Source organism: Bos javanicus, chromosome 26 (assembly GCF_032452875.1).
Source record: "Bos javanicus breed banteng chromosome 26, ARS-OSU_banteng_1.0, whole genome shotgun sequence".
In the NCBI taxonomy this organism is placed as follows: Eukaryota; Metazoa; Chordata; class Mammalia; order Artiodactyla; family Bovidae; genus Bos; species Bos javanicus.
This window is the reverse complement of record NC_083893.1, coordinates 13459130-13475867: the sequence shown is the minus strand read 5'-3', so window position 1 is coordinate 13475867 and position 16738 is coordinate 13459130. Positions and strand designations below refer to the sequence as shown.

At 40.8% G+C, this 16738-nt stretch overlaps 1 protein-coding gene across 2 annotated transcripts in view; it reads right to left on the bottom strand.

Moving 5' to 3' along the window:
* The window catches only part of TNKS2 (tankyrase 2), a 65325-nt gene that overhangs the window by 42924 nt on the left and 5663 nt on the right, over positions 1–16738 (bottom strand). For both annotated transcript variants that reach the window (XM_061402790.1, XM_061402791.1), the window contains exons 2-3: positions 4509–4733; positions 1692–1787 (exon numbers count right to left, since the gene is read on the bottom strand). In XM_061402790.1, coding sequence (XP_061258774.1) covers positions 1692–1787; positions 4509–4733 — 321 coding nt within the window. The remainder of the gene's footprint in view (positions 1–1691; positions 1788–4508; positions 4734–16738) is intronic.

Below are 16738 nucleotides of genomic sequence, written 5' to 3'. Positions count from 1 at the left end.
CTGTGGTTTAAAATATTTATATGAAGAACATGGAATACCTTTGCTATGAAAGTGAAGAAAAAAGATTCAATGTTATATAATGAAACATGACTACAACTATATGAAAACAATATACACAGTAAGAGCAAAGCCAAGAAGGAAATAAATCAAAATTTTAGCAAAGTGTGTCTTAGGGGATTGGCTGTGGGTGAAAGTGTCATTTTCTTTTTACCTCTCAAATTTCCTAAAACCAGTATTATTTAACAGACAAAATGCCTCCACAACTTCATTCAAAATCAAAACAAAATCCATATAAAAATGTAACAGTATCACAGAAATTTATAAATAAAATTAAAATCAGGACTAAATATAAACTCTTTATGCCTATAGCTTTTATATTTACCAATGAAAACAAGCAAAAACTTTAAAATTGATATAATTTAAATTAACATAATAGTGTTTACTAATTCACTTAAACAAAACCCAAACTGGTGTCCACAATATGAATTGTATACTGATTGCTGTGCAAGGCTTTTTTGGTGCCCCAAGATTAAAAAAAAAAAAAAGGCACACAGGGAATAGCATGGAACAGGGAAGGAAGAAATAAACTTTGAATTGTCAGTTACAGTAATAGCTCACTTTTCTAGGACTTTTTGGGGGGACTAGTCTAAATTTTCTCAGTAATACCAAAAGAAATATCACAAAGCCCAAGCTCAAAAGCTTACAGCAGAGCCCCTCGGGCTCTTGACTATTAGACATAATTTTAATGGTGATCACACAGTAAATAAGAGTCCAAAAAATAATATAGTAGAGAGCTGCTTCAGAGGAAATCTCTGTTAAGGGAGAAATGTGTGAAAGTGAAGTCGTTCAGTCGTGTCCGACTCTTTGCGACCCCATGGACTACAGCCTACCAGGCTCCTCTGTCCATGGGATTTTCCACGCAATAGTCCTGGAGTGGATTGCCATTTCCTTCTCCAGGGGATCTTCCCAACCCAGGGATTGAACCGGGGTCTCCCGCATTGTAGACAGATGCTTTACCGTCTGAGCCCAAGGTGAAAGTGTTAGTCCCTTAGTCCTGTCCAACTCTTTACGACCCCATGGACTGTAGCCCATCAGGCTCCTCTGTCCATGGAATTCTTCAGGCAAGAATACTGGGGTGGGTTGCTATTTCCTTCTCCAGATCTTCCTGACCTAGGAATTGAACCTGGGTCTCTGGCATTGCAGGCAGATTCTTTACCATCTGAGCCACCAGGAAAGCTCATATTACTACTCAAAAAAAAGCCTGACAGTCTAAAATAAACCTAAACCAGGGGACGACAGTCTTATATATCTTAACAGGTTCCCAGGACATCAATATGTCCCAGCAGAATACAATAATTGCCATTCTTCAAGGTTTTGAAATTGGTGAGCCCAGAATCTTGTTTGAAAACGCAAGAGAATGATTAGTAACACATGATTATCTACTACCTCTGGCCCCAGTAAAGGTAGGAATCACAAAATTTTAAAGCTAATTAAGAAAAAAAAAGCTTTATTTTTCTTAGACAAGAATCAAATGTCAACTATTCAGTCAGATATAGAAAAGAATAGCAACTAAACTGACACTATTGTAATAATCTAATCGAGACCATTAACTGCAAGAAACTGAATGTCTATCTAGGAAGCTCGTGTGTTATACTGTTCCCAGAATACCCAAAGAGAGCTTGCAGACTTACCAGTCAGCACTGCTTTGGCAGACGGGTCTGCTAAATCCAATGCTGTCCGTCCATCTGTATTTCGAATGGTTGGCTCAGCTCCATGCTGTAAGAGCACTGCAAAACAGAAACACTATCTTTCAAAATGGTAATTCTGACAATATCATTTTAGTAAATCATTTTCTCAATGGTTCCTGGTTCCTACCAGGGAAGCCCTAAGACGTCTCAAAGTTATTTTAAGACTTTATATATCCTGATAGTAGAAAAATGCTGTATTTTAAAGATAAAACTATATAAAATATTCCATTATTTCATGTATTGCTATGCTAAGTCACTTCAGTCGTGTCCGACTCTGTGTGACCCCATAGACGGCAGCCCACCAGGCTTCCCCGTCCCTGGGATTCTCCAGGCAAGAACACTGGAGTGGGTTGCCATTTCCTTCTCCAATGCATGAAAGTGAAAAGAGAAAGTGAAGTCGCTCAGTCGTGTCCGACTCTTAGTGACCCCATGGACTGCAGCCCACCAGGCTCCTCCGTCCATGGGATTTTCCAGGCAGGAGTACTGGAGTGGGATGCCAGTGCCTTCTCCGATTTCATGTATTAAGACACATTAAATATCTGTCTGCTGAGTTTAATGTCAGATTCTCCTCTGTTAAACAAATGACCAAGGACAGATAAAGAATTAAAAGGCAAGTTTACTTGAAAGCTTGTTTTCTGTTTTCTCACACCAAATGAACACTGCCCAAGTCAGAAAGATTGCTCATAATAACAAAAATGAAACTTCTAAAGCTATGAATAGCCCAAGAATAGGGATTTGTGGAATTTGAGAAAGAAGAAAGGAAGAAAAGGAGAGAGAAAGGAAGGAAGAGAGGAAGGGAGGGAGGATAAGAGAAAACTACTCTGAGGGTTAATGAATCCCCAATCAAAACTTTCCACATTATAACTCAAAACATGTTAAAAAGAGAAGAGCTGTGCTACACTCTGTACATGTTATTTGATTATATAAAGATACTCCAGCACACTCTATAAAAAAAAGCTGGGGAAAGACAGGCGAATACACACAGAAAGGGAAGCTCAGCTCCTGTGCATTCCACTGTACTATCTCTAACAGTAATGTCCAACAGAAAAAAAACGTGAGCCACATATGTAATTTAAAATTTTTTAGCATCCAGATTATAAAAACAAAAAGAGGATAATTTTAACATGTCTTATTTAAGCCAATATACCCCAAATATTGCTATTTCAATATGTACATTAATACTGCAGTCCATACAAAATTGAGGTAACTTTGTATTCCTTTTATTCATACAAAGTCTTTGAAATCTGGTATGTATTTTCCCCTTTTAGTACATCTCAATTTGACCTAGCCACATTACAAGATTTCAACTACCACACCGGACGTGTGTACGTATGTGCTAAGTCACCCAATCATGTCTGACTCTTCGCAACCTTATGGACTATAGCCCTCCACGCGCCTCTGTTCACGGGATTCTCCAGGCAGGAATACTGGAGTGTGTTGCCACGCCCTCCTCCAGGGGATCTTTGCGACCCAGGGATCAAACCTGCATCTCTTATGTCTTCTGCACCCGCAAGCAGGTTCTTTTCCCCTAGTGCCACCCAGGAAGCCCAGACTAGACAGTGCAGATACATAACTGTATTTGAAAAACTCTGTATTATTAAAACTAAGTATTAATAGGCCTGAAACTCACATAACAGAAAAGGATTCTGAGCAGAGGACAGATAACACAAAAGATAAAAGCAAACAAAAAAACATAACACATAGAAAAGGAGAACTGGACAGATGTTACTAGGTCATCTTTTTCTTATCTTTATAAATTACCTAACCTAATTCAAACTAAGTTCATGACTTCCGTATAAAGTGATTTGAGGTTGGGTTGGAGGGGAGAGAGAACAAAATAGGTTCCCTAGACCTTTCCTAGTGCACAGAACTGGCTTTCTGTCTGTCTCAAGGATTTAAAATGTCCCTGTTTTGCATCAGGACATAGAAGGTAGCAGAGTCTGAAATTTCTGACTCTTTAGGCTCAGAAAAGTCAATACTGGGTTAATGACTATTCTGAAATAAGCAGCCTTCTCACATGTAACTTTCTGTCAGTGATTAACCTGTTAGGCAAATCCTATTTCATTAAAGTATCCTACATGACAGACAATTTTTTCTCCAAACACTTCTTTACTTACGCTGCCATTTCTACTCTCCTACAACCATCCTAGTTCATGCCTTCATCATTCTTCATTTGCATTATTCTACAGCTTCCTAACTAGTCTTCCTAATGTCATGCTTTCCACTCAGCCCTCTACCAAATCACTTTCTAAATATACTGCTCTCATCACATTGTCCCCTCCTTAAGTTATCAATGATTCCACACTATTCACACAATAATATAAAGCTCCTTCATCTGGAATTCAAAGCTCCTTAGAAAGTAGTCAATACCCTTCCCTTTTGAACCTTTCTCCCCAGTACTTCCGAGGAAGACTGATAAAGGAGTGACTCAACTCTAGCCCACGCACTGCACTATTATCCTCTAACACTCTCTGTTCACTTCCACCATGCTGTCATCTGGTTCTTTGTGGGTATCAGTCTCAAGAGAATCCACATTTCCAAAGAAGAGAAATTCTGTACTACTCCATCATCTAAAAATTTTAAGCACAGTACCACATTCAAAAAGATACTCAGTAAACAGTGACTAGGTTCATCATTAAATGTTCTTAAATATTTAAATTCAGTCTGGCAAAATTTGATCACGTTAACAAATAAACTCAATTTAGATTCAGAATAGTTACAAACTATTTCTGAAAAATTCTGGAATGTAAACAGTCTTACCAATGCAGACATCAATCTTTCCTTTAATTGCAGCTTCATGGAGAGGAGTATAATTCCAATTATCACGAGCATTTGGGTCTGCACCATGTCGCAAAAGGAGGTTGACCACTTCAGCATGACCAAAAGAGCAGGCATTATGAAGAGGGATAAGCCCCCCATCATCACGAGCTTGGACGTTCGCGCCATTCTGAAGCAAATATTCAACTACATCTTTCCGACCAAAACCTAGAAGAAAATAAATTATCCACATTTAAGTTCTCCAAAGAAAATATATCAAGATAGAAGCAATAAATACACATCATACTAAAGTGTTTTTGGATGCAAAACATTAACAGATACAAAAATTCATTGATGAAATACATCACTAACTAATCTTAATGAGAAAGCCAAAGGTAGTACTCAAAGGAAGTACAAAGGTAGTATTCATTAGGCAGTACTATTACTAACTTCAGAGGAAGGTTATGTAATTAATGACTGAAAGCCTGAAGTTCAAATGTTTACCACTCTACAATAGCATCCCTAACTGCAAATAACGAGTTCTGCATATTTTATATGCATACATTTTCAAGTATTCAGAGTATATACTAACCAACTCTTGCTAGACTCCCTTTCCCACATCCCATCTCATAAAACGTTTCTACTGAATTGGGGGACCATGAGAAAGCAACAGAAAGTTTGTACTGAAGACAAAGAGAGGCGATACCTGGCAAAAGTGTGACATGAGGTTATCTTCGAAGGAGCGCCTAGTCTGCCACTTGCGCAACACAAGCAACTCTGCCTATAAGAGGCCTCCTTTAAAAACCCACGCGACTTCCCCCCGGAACAAACAAACCCAAAGAAGTCTGACAGCTCATTTATATTGGTTTACAGGTTTAGTACCAATGAGTTTCAATCTCTTACATACAATAGCACCTAAAATCTTTTTACAATTAATTGTTAAAGGACAAGGACTTCAGATATATGTTAAAGCAGATGGGAAGAATATATGAGTATTGGGGGAGAGAGAGAGAAGACCGTTTCACTCATCTGAAATTTTACCAGAATATTCTTACAACCATCAAGACTATAAGACCAAAATGGAGTTGAAAGAGAAAGCAAAAACATATAATCTTTCCAAGGGGTACATCTGGGACTGGCCTGGCTGTAGCTGAGGGAAGAGTTAGATGACTGTAGAGATAAACTGTTTTGTTTATCTAAATTTTGCTAAGCTCTATGTCAGAGACATGGGTATCTTTGATTCCCCCTATTCTCAATCTCTGATTCTTCCTATCCTCAGTTCAGTCGCTCAGATGTGTCTGACTCTTTGCAACCCAATGAACCGCAGCACGCCAGACCTCCCTGTCCATCACCAACTCCCAGAGTCCACCCAAACCCATGTCCATAGAGTCGGTGATGCCATCCAACCATCTCATCCTCTGTCGTCCCCTTCTCCTGCCCTCAATCTTTCCCAGCATTAGAGTCTTTTCCAATGAGTCAGCTCTCCGCATCAGGTGGCCAAAGTATTGGAGTTTCAGCTTCAACATCAGTCCTTCCAATGAATACTCAGGACTGATCTCCTATCCTCAAAGAGCTTACGGTTTACGATGTGGAAAAACAGTTAGAACTAATAATTTCAGTATATTGTAACTCATAAAAGAGGTATATATAAAATGCTACTAGAGCTCAAAGAAGAGACTATCTAAATTAGTGGAAAGCAGAGAACAGGAAGGACAACCCCAGAGAAGAGTCCAGTGATGACACCTGAGCTGAAGGCTTACATTAAAAATGAAGAGATCACTAGGAGAATGAAGAGAGAAGAAAGGTGAGAAGGGAAGAGAGGTTAGGAGAAAAGGGGGAGTGGGAAGAAGCTAAACAAGGAAAGAGCATGGCAATTCAAGCAGAAGAAACAAAATGTACACAAGTGTGAAAGAGCAAATCACTCACAGTAGCTAGGACACAGAATGCCCAAGCAGGCAGAAGTCAAAAAAGGAAGAGTCTTTTAAGCCACACTAAGGTGGTATCTGGATTTTGTCCCACAGACTATAGTGTTTCTCAAGCTGCTTTCAGGCAATAGATTTAAAGGAAATCTTTTTTTGCCTAGGAAAAAAACTGAGACATAATTAACATATAAGGTTTTATTAGTTTCAGGTGTATAACATAATGATATGATCTGTATATACTGCATGCATGCATGCATACTAAGTCGCTTCAGTCATGTCCAACTCTGTGCAACCCCATGGACAGCAGCCCACCAGGCTCCTCTGTCCATGGAATTCTCCAGGCAAGAGTACTGCAGTGGGTTGCCATTTCCTTTTTTATGTACATACTGTAAAATGAACACAACAGATATAGTTAACATTACCACCACATATAGGTATTTTTCCTTGTGATGAGATCTCCTCTCTTAGCAACTTTCAAGTATATAATGCAGTATCACTGACTACAGTCTTCATGCTGTGTATTGCATCCCCAGGCCTTCACTTCACATAGCTTAACAGCTGAAAGTCTACCCGTGCTATTGCAAATGGCAAGGTATCAGTTTTCCCAGCTGAGTTATATTCCATCGTGTATATAGACCGCAATTTCTTTCTCCATTCACACCTTGACAGGCACTTAGGTTTTGTCCCCATGTCTCAGCTTTTGTAACTAATGTTGCAACGGCACTATTTACAATAGCCAAGACATGGAAGCAACTTAAATGTCCATGGACAGAGGAATGGATAAGACAAATATCAGGTATCACGTCTATCTAAAACATGGTATGACAGTGGAAGACAGAGGAGTCTGGAGTGCTACACAGTTCACTGGGGTTGCAAGAACTGGACACAATTTAGCGATAGAACAACAAAAATATGATACACATGAACTTATTTACAAGACAGAAACAGACTCACAAAGAAAACAATGTATGGTTACCAAAAGGGAATTGAGGGATCAGTAAATTAGGAGCTTGGGGTTAGCAGATACAAACTAATATTTATAAAATAGATAATTATCAGGGACCTATTATATAGCACAGGGACTATATTCAATGTCTTGTAATAAATTATAATGGAAAAACTATGAAAAAGAATTTATACACATACACACAAAACCAAATCACTGTGCAGTACACCAGAAACTAGCACAACACTATAAATTAACTATACTTCAATTTTAAAAAATAGGAAGAAAAGAAAAAATGCTGCAGTGAATATGGAGGTGCATAAGCCTTTCTGAGTTAACACTTCTAATGAAATCTTATATAAAATCCCAGTATGTGTCTTGTTTGTTGCAAAAATACCCAATGCCTGGTACACAGCTGGCACTCACAGAGTTGCAAATTAACTGAATTCAATTTAAAGTACTATTCAGAAGAATCTGCCTTCTTCTCCTTTACAAAGACCCAAACGAAATTATTCCTCTACTTCAGAGGCATCTCAAAGAAATAGTATGAAAAACACCGCTGTAAAATATGAATGGTCACTGAAGACAAGCAAATTGCCTAATAAATATATTTTAAAACCTTGTTTTGCATCTGCCTTTTAAAAAAGCTAATAATATCCTACAAATCAACTCCGATGGCCACACATTTTACTGATTGCAAGTATCAAAATTAAACTAGTTTTAGGGCATCACCGGAGAAAGCAATGGCACCCCACTCCAGCACTCTTGCCTGGAAAATCCCATGGATGGAGGAGCCTGGTAGGCTGCAGTCCATGGGGTTGCTAAGAGTTGGACACAACTGAGCGACTTCACTTTCACTTTTCACTTTCATGCATTGGAGAAGGAAATGGCAACCCACTCGTGTTTTTGCCTGGAGAATCCCAGGGACGGGGGAGCCACGTGGGCTGCCGTCCATGGGGTCGCACAGAGTTGGACACTACTGAAGTGACTTAGCAGCAGCAGCAGCAGGGCATCACCAATGCAATGGACATGAACTTGGGCAAACTGGGAGATGGTGAGGGACAGGAAAGCCTGGCGTGCTGCAGTCCATGGGGTCGCAAAGACCGTGACTGGGCAACTGAACAAAAAAAAAAACCAATCAATTTTAAAACTAGTTCCTTTCTCATGAATCTTCTTCCAGGTCTGCTGACAGATTGAATGCAACACCTTGACGGCATCATCCTTTAGGGTTTTGAAGAGTTCTGCTGGAATTCCGTCGCATCCATTAGCTTTATTAACAGCAGTGCTTCTTAAGGCCCACTCGACTGCACTGTCCAGAATGTCTTGCTCTGGGTGGCTGACCACACCATCATAGTATCTGGTTCATTTATATCTTTTTTGTGCAGTTCTTCCACGTATTCTTTCCATCTCTTCAGCATCTACTAGGTCTCTACCGTTTCTGTCCTTTACTTTGCCCATCTTTGGGTAAAACGTTCCCTTGGTATCCCCCATTTTCCTGACGAGCTCTCTAGTCTTTCTTCTTCTGTTGTTTTCCTTTAGTTGTATACACTGTTCATTGAAGAAGGCCCTCTTGTCTCCCCATGCTGTTCTTTGGAAATCTGCGTTTAGTTGGATATACCTTTCTCTTTCTCCCTTGTTTTTTCCTCTTCTCTTCAGCTATCTGCAAGGCCTCCTCAGATAGCCACTTTGCCTTTTTGCTTATCTTTTTCTTTGGGATGGTTTTGCTTGCTGCCTCCTGTACAGCATTACGGACCTCCATCCATAGTTCTTCAGCCACACTACTTACAAGTTCTAATCCCTTGAATCTATTCATTACCTCCACTGCTGGAAGACCCAGCAGTGGCCACAGGATTGGAAAAGGTCAATCTTCATCCTAATTCCCGTAAAAGGGCAGTACCAAAGAATGCACTCACCATCAGACAATTGCACTCATCTCCCATGTTAGCAAGGTCATGCTTAAACTCTTGCATGCTAGGCTTCAGCATTATGCAAACCAAGAACTTCCAGATATCCACGCTGGGTTTAGAAAAGGAAGAGGAACCAGAGATCAAATTGCCAACATTCACTAGATTACAGAGAAAGCTAGGCAATTTCCAGACCAACATCTACCTCTATTTCATCGACTGCGCCAAAGCCTTTGACTGTGTGGATTGTAATAAACTGTGAAAAGCTCTTAAAGAGATAGGAATACCAGACCATCTCACCTGTCTCCTGAGAAACCTGTATGTGAGTCAAGAAGCAACAGTTAGAACCCTATATGGAACATGACTGGTTCAAAATCGAAAAAGGAGTATGACAGAGCTGTCTGCTGTCGCTCTGTTTAATCGATATGCTGAACACATCATGTGAAATGCCAGGCTGGATGAGTTACAAGCTATCAAGATAGGCGGGAGAAACATCAACAACATCAGATATGTGGATGATACCACTCTAATGGCAGAAAGCGAAGAGGAACTAAAGAGCCTCTTGATGAGGGTGAAGGAGGAGAGTGAAAGAGTCGGCTTAAAATTAAATATTAAAAGAACTAAGATCATGGCATCTGGTCCCATTACTTCATGGCAAATAGAGGGGGAAAGAGGTGGAAGCAGTGACAGATTTCCTTATCTTGAGCTGTGGATGGTGACTGCAGCCATGAAATCAGAAGACGTTTGCCTCTTGGCAGGAAAGCTATGACAAACCTAGACAGTGTGCTGAAAAGCAGAGACGTTACTCTGCCAACAAAGGGCTGGACAGTCAAGGCTATGGTCTTCCCAGTGGTCACATATGGTTATGGGAGTTGAATAGTAAGGAAGGCAGAGTGCCAAATAATTGATCCTTCCAACTTTGGTGCTGGAGAAGACTACTCAGAGTCCCTTGGACAGCAAGGAGATAAAACCAATCTTAAGGGAAATCAACCCTGAATACTCGCTGGAAGGACTGATGTTAAACCTCAAACTCCAGTATTTTGGTCATCTGATGGGAACAGCTGACTCATTGGAAAAGTCCCTGATGCTGGGAAAGATTGAGGGCGGAAAGATAAGAGGGCATCAGAGGATGAGATGGCTGGCTGGATGGCATCACCGATGCAATGGACATGAGCTTGGGCAAATTTCAGGCGATGCTGAGGGACAGGGAGGCCTGGTGTTGCAAAGTATTGGACATGGCTGGGTGACTGAACAACAATCAAAATTAAACTAGTTTCTTTCTCATGAATAGTTGGTTGTTTCTAATCTTTTCCTACTACATACAATGTTGCCAGGAGTAACTAAAGAGAAGAGAAAACTGACAGTATCTTGCAACTTCTTTAATTTGGGGAAAGAAGATGACAATCGGATATCCAAAATATAAAGGAAAACAGGATGTTTCCTAAGATAAGATTATTTGGTTTTGGAAATGCTTAAATACTTTTGGACATCTGTTTGAGGAACAAATGTCCAATAAGTAGAAGGTTCTGTGTATTTCTAACTAAGGAAATTAGTATCAACTAACAACTGACACTTTGAAGTCTTGACCTTAAAGATGGTGTTCAAAGCCAGGCAAGGAAATGAAGCTGACTAGAGGGCGCTAGTTTTCTGTTCTGTTGAAAGAAGTATGTTTCTTAGCAAAGATCAATCCCTTCTCATCTTACACTTTCTCACCTTCTCAAGTCCTTTCTCACCTTCTCAGGCTATTGCCATCCACATCAATCTCTCCCTCTCCACCAGATCATTCCCAACAGTATGTAAACATGTTCTTCATGTTCCTTTTTATTAAAAATATTCTCCTTGAATTCACATGTCCATTTCTCTGCTCCCTGAATATTCAAACCTCTAGGAAAGTGAAAGTGAAGTCGCTCAGTTGTATCCAACTCTTTGGGACACCATGGACTGTAGCCTACCAGGCTCCTCCATCCGTGGGATTTTCCAGGCAAGAGTACTGGAGTGAGTTGCCATTTCCTTCTCCAGGGGATCTTCCCGACCCAAGGATCGAACCCAGGTCTCCCGCATTGTAGGCAGATGCTTTACCATCTGAACCACCAGGGAAACCCTACAGACTGTCCCCAATTCTCTATTTCACATTTACTCCTCTTCCAAATGCAGTCTGGCTTCTTCTTTATGACTGCTTTCATCGAGGCCACCTACAACCTCCATGTTGCCAAACCCAAAGGACACATGTCTGTTCTCATTTGACTAGATCTCTCAGCAACATTTGGCAACTGACTCGACAAATGACTAATCCCTCTCTTGTGAAAAGTATCTCTGAGTTTCCATGACATCACACCTTTCTGGTTTTCTTGCCTCATCTGTTCATTTAACAAACGATCAGGGAGGGATTTCCCTGGTAGTCCAGTGGTTAAAACTTCACTTTCCAATGCAGGGGGTGCAAGTTTGATCCCTGGTTGGGGAGCTTAGATCCCACAAGCCTTGAAGCCAAACAAAAACAAAATGAAAAACAAAAACAATATTGGGACAAATTCAATCAAGACTTAAACAAAAAAAGAAACCAAATGATCAGGGAATCAACCATGTGATGACATTTTTTGGGGTGCCTCTGACTTACTAGTGTACTGCTGCTGCTGCTAAGTCGCTTCAGTCGTGTCCGATTCTGTGCGACCCCATAGACAGCAGCCCACCAGGCTCCCCCATCCCTGGGATTCTCCAGGCAAGAACACAGGAGCGGGTTGCCATTTCCTTCTCCAATGCATGAAAGTGAAAAGAGAAAGTGAAGTCGCTCAGTTGTGTCTGACTCTTAGCGACCCCATGGACTGCAGCCCACCAGGCTCCTCTGTCCTTGGGATTTTCCAGGCAAGAGTGCTGGAGTGGGGTGCCATTGCCTTCTCCGTACTAGTGCACAGAACAGACCAAATATCTGCCTTTGAGGAACTTCCATGGAGGTGGTGGAGATGAACAATAAATGCACAAAGTAAGTATGTTAGAATGTAATTAGAAAAAGAGGAGAATAAGAAGTGATCAGGGATTCCCTTGTGGCTCAGTGGTAAAGAATCAGACTGTCAGTGCAGAAGACACAAGTCAATCCCTGATCCAGAAGGTCCCACATGCTGTGGAGCAACTAAGCCCATGTGCCACAACCATTGAGCCTGTGCTCTAGAGCACAGAAGCTGCAACTACTGGAGCCCAAGGGCCCTGGAGCCCGTGCTCTGCAAACAGTCACCGCAATAAGAAGCCTGAAAAAAAAAGAAGCCTGAGTATCACAACTAGAGAAAGGCCCGAGTAGCAACGAAGATCCAGCAAAAAAAAAAAAAAAAGGAGGGGGGGTCAGAGTGTGTATATGGAGGGGGTCATCAAGTAGAACAGTGAGGTCACCACAGGCCTTGCTGAGATGGTGACATCTGACCCAAGACTTGAAGGAGAGAGAACTAGCCCTACTGACCGACAGTCAGAAGGCTAGAATAAATGGAGCTGAATGAGAAAGGGGTAGCAAAATAGGAGGTGAGGTTAGAAGTAACGAGGACCAGCCACAGAGGCTTGAGGATTACAGAATTCACTGTAAGAATTCTGGCTTTTTTACTGTGAGGAAGAAGGGAGTGTCATCGTAGGATTCTGAGTTGGTAAATTACATGACATGACGTATCTGCAAAGTACCTTCTGGCTGTTGGGTTGAGACAAGATTTAAGGGGGTTCAGGTTAGAAACCAATGAAAGATCATGGTAGTTTGGACATAATGTGGTGGCACCTGTCAGAGTATTAAGTGGCAGATTCTGGGCACTCTGAAGGTAAAGCCACCATAGTTTGCTCTCAGATTGGATGTGGGTAAGGGTGAGAGGGTGAGGAGGTTAAGAGAAGGTAGGGGCAAGGGAGGAGTCACGGCTGACTCCAAGGTTTTTGGACTAAGGAATGGAGGAGTGGGGTTAGCATCAACTGAGACAGGAATGTGGCAGCAGATGAGATATGTCAAGTTTCGGACATGTCCTACCTCCTTAGGGGCTTCTTGCTTATTCCACCTGATTTTTAAATGCTGGGGTTCCTCAAGACTCAGTTCTCTTCCCTCTTTTCCCCTCATCTTCTCCTATGGCTTTAAATACCACCTAGATACATGAAGGCAATGGCACCCCACTCCAGTACTCTTGCCTGGAAAATCCCATGGCTGGAGGGCCTGGTGGGCTGTAGTCCATGGGGTCGCTAAGAGTCGGACACGACAGAGCGACTTCACTTTCACTTTAGATACATGACCTGCAAATTGAAATCTCCAGTCTAGATTTTTCACCTAAATTCCAGAATGTTTACTAGACATATCTCCACCTGGGTATTTCAAAGGCATCTCAAACTCAACACGTTCCCTAACTTCTTTTCATTCCACTGACACTGCCCAACCACCACCCACCCACCCCCGCCCCCGGCCACTGTCTCCAGCCTGAACCACTGCAAAAGTCTCCTTAATTGGGCCTCAAATTTTCATGTCCCCAGCGATCTTTTAAAAACAATCCTCATATCATACCCCCATTTAAAGTAATTCATTGGCTTCTCACTGACACTCTTAGAATAAAATTCAATCATGCTACCATGGCCTACAAGGCTGCTGCCTGAATTGGCCATTACCTACTTCTCTAACCTCATTTCAAACCCCTTTTCCCTTTCTGAACCATGATTCCCTTTCTTTCAGTTCATCAAGTGTGCCAGCCTTACTTTAGTACATGCTGCCTGTCTGCTTGGCCTCCTCCTCCCTTGTTCTTTGCATTTCTATTCACTGTCTAATGTCTCCACCTTAAAGAGGCCATCCCTGATCATTCTATCTAAAGCGGTCCATTCTGCACAGTCATACTATCAATTCAGTTGGTTTCCCCCTCTCCTCCATTAGAACTCAAGCTCCAGAAAATACACAGGGGTTTTCGTCTTTGCTATTCACAGCAGTATCCTCTGGTACTTATTAAAACATATAATTACTGTTCAGTACCAATCTCCTGAACTCCATAACAGGAGGGTCAACGTCTATGTTAATCCATCCCTACTTCCCCAGTGTCCTGCACACTGCCTGGCACACAGCAACAAAAAAAAATTGTTTATATTTGCTGAAAAAATACATCATGGTACGAGGAAAGGAGACTGAGAAGTAAACTTAGAAAGACTAGCACTGCAAAAGCCAAGAGGGAAAGTTTCCAGGAAGAAAGGTCTCTGACCCAAATATTCCTTATCACAGCCTGGGCACTGCTGATCACACTGTCCTCCCAAGTGAGCCGCCCCCAGCTGCCCCAATCTGCCGAAATCTGCTATTTCGGTCATGCAGCATCCACCTGGAAGAAAAGCTTTTATTAAAGACTTCAGTTGGAGAGTAAGAGAAAAAGAATCAGAATAAAGAAAAGTTAGTAAAGGTATCTCTTTCTGTGCAAAGTTACTTGGTGTACTCAAGGACCTTGAGAAGGATCACTATTTCTTCAGTGGTAATGTTGTCTGAAGTAGTCAAAACGGTGACTCACAGAGTAACTTCCCAAAAAAGGGGTGTGAAGTGGGCACAGAAATAGCTATAGCAGAACATCTAGTTGTTTTATGTGATAGTGTCAGGAAGCTATCTGTTACAAAGGATTAGTGATCAAGCTGAACAAAGGTCAAGACTAGCCTTTTGTTAAAATACCACTGAGAAAAGAAGACGGTTGTTTCTAACCAGAGTTAACGAGAGAATCAATACTGATGTGTTTGATTAAATACTGAAATTGAAGTTTAGCTAGGGAGGAGATATGAGGAGAAAGGGTTAAGGTGATTTTATCTACATAATTACCAACAGTCCAAGACACGGATGAGGACTTTCACCTCAACAACTGTATCAACATGATTTCCTAGCCCTTAAGAGGTCTGAAACCCATTTGGAGACTGAGAGAGATCAGCATGTTTTCCAATCACAGTGTAAGGACTACAATATGTATATAGAGGTCATGCTGATATTCTGAGAATAGATAAAGAGTCTGAGATTTAGAGTGTTGGAAGTCACTTCCTGACATGAAAGGAATTATTCAGAAGGGGTCAGTAGGGAGCTATTTCAAATTTTAAAATCTACTTTTGGAAGTTTGGTGAAATCTCTGGATTTAAGTGGCTCCCCAAACTCTAAGAGCTAATCCCTGACACAATCCCCATTCTTACAGTCTCAAGAATAATTCAAAGCATTTCTGTTATGTACTCATTTTTTGAAGAAAAAACAGTTTTGCAAAGTATGTTCTGATCATGCTCTCACTGGCCAGGTAAAACATGAATACGCATATCCTTAGAATCGATACCCAGCTCCATTATCCTAAGGATCTCTTTACAAAGGAATCAGAAGCCTACAGTCAGTGGTTCTGGCTGCTCAGGATACACTGTGATTTTATTTTACAATTATGTAATAGCACTCATCTTCAAACATGAAAATCCTGATGAAATCATACACTGAGTTTGAATACACTATACAGCCCCGACAGTGAAACCAAACAGGCTTACTTGGAAACTAAATTTGCTGATCAATAAAATGGCCGGCAAGATGTCCTGTTCATTTCTGTTCACTGGACAAGGCTAGTACTGGTTATATAGGAGGACTTGATAAACATTTATTTAGTGTATAGCTGATACTTTGGCTGGAACAGTAAGCAAACAACCTCCACAGAAAATATGAAGTTAATGATTTGTGACAACTAAGAAAGTAGTCTATTCAATTTCCCTTTTGTTTCATTACCATCCAGATGCCATCAGTTTCTGCAGTCCAGGAACTGTCTTGCCAACCATGACTACTGTTAACAGTATCATATTTTCCTGCTATACTGGAAACATGCTTTCATCTAAATGGTTTCCAAAAAGTTGTGAAGCACTGGAAGTTGCTACAGAGAAACCAACTTAGACTCTTAGGAAGTTTCATTGAGAGCCCCCATTTCCCCCTTTTTACAGCCTGAAGATAGAATGAGCCACTGATGATGCAGCTGGTCCAATATGCAATGACAGTATGTGTTGCCAACCCAAGGCATCACACAGAGCTTTGTCAGAAGGAAACATTAAAAAACAGAAAATATCAACAAATGCCATGAAAGAGAGAAGGCTCCTGCGATCCAGAAGATGGGAATGTTTAATCAAGCAGCCTTCAGCTTGACTTACACAGCCAGGACTCTTGTCAGATTTTTTAAAGGCTATCATTTTATACTTCTCACTTACTATTATTAGATTGGTTCAAATTAATTGCAGTTTTACATTGTTGATTTTTGCCATTGGATAGTGGAATATATTCTTAAATAAATGTGGTTATGTTATACATTGTTTTAATGCACATTTCTTCTTTTATGTTTTTTTGCTAATGACTTACTACTTGCTGGTTATTTTATATTTACTTTAGACTATAGAAATGATGTTAGACAAAAAAATAATTTGAGTAATTTTTTTATTCAAGTTCAACACGGGTTTGGGTCATAAAGCAGTGGGGACAACTCAAAACATCAA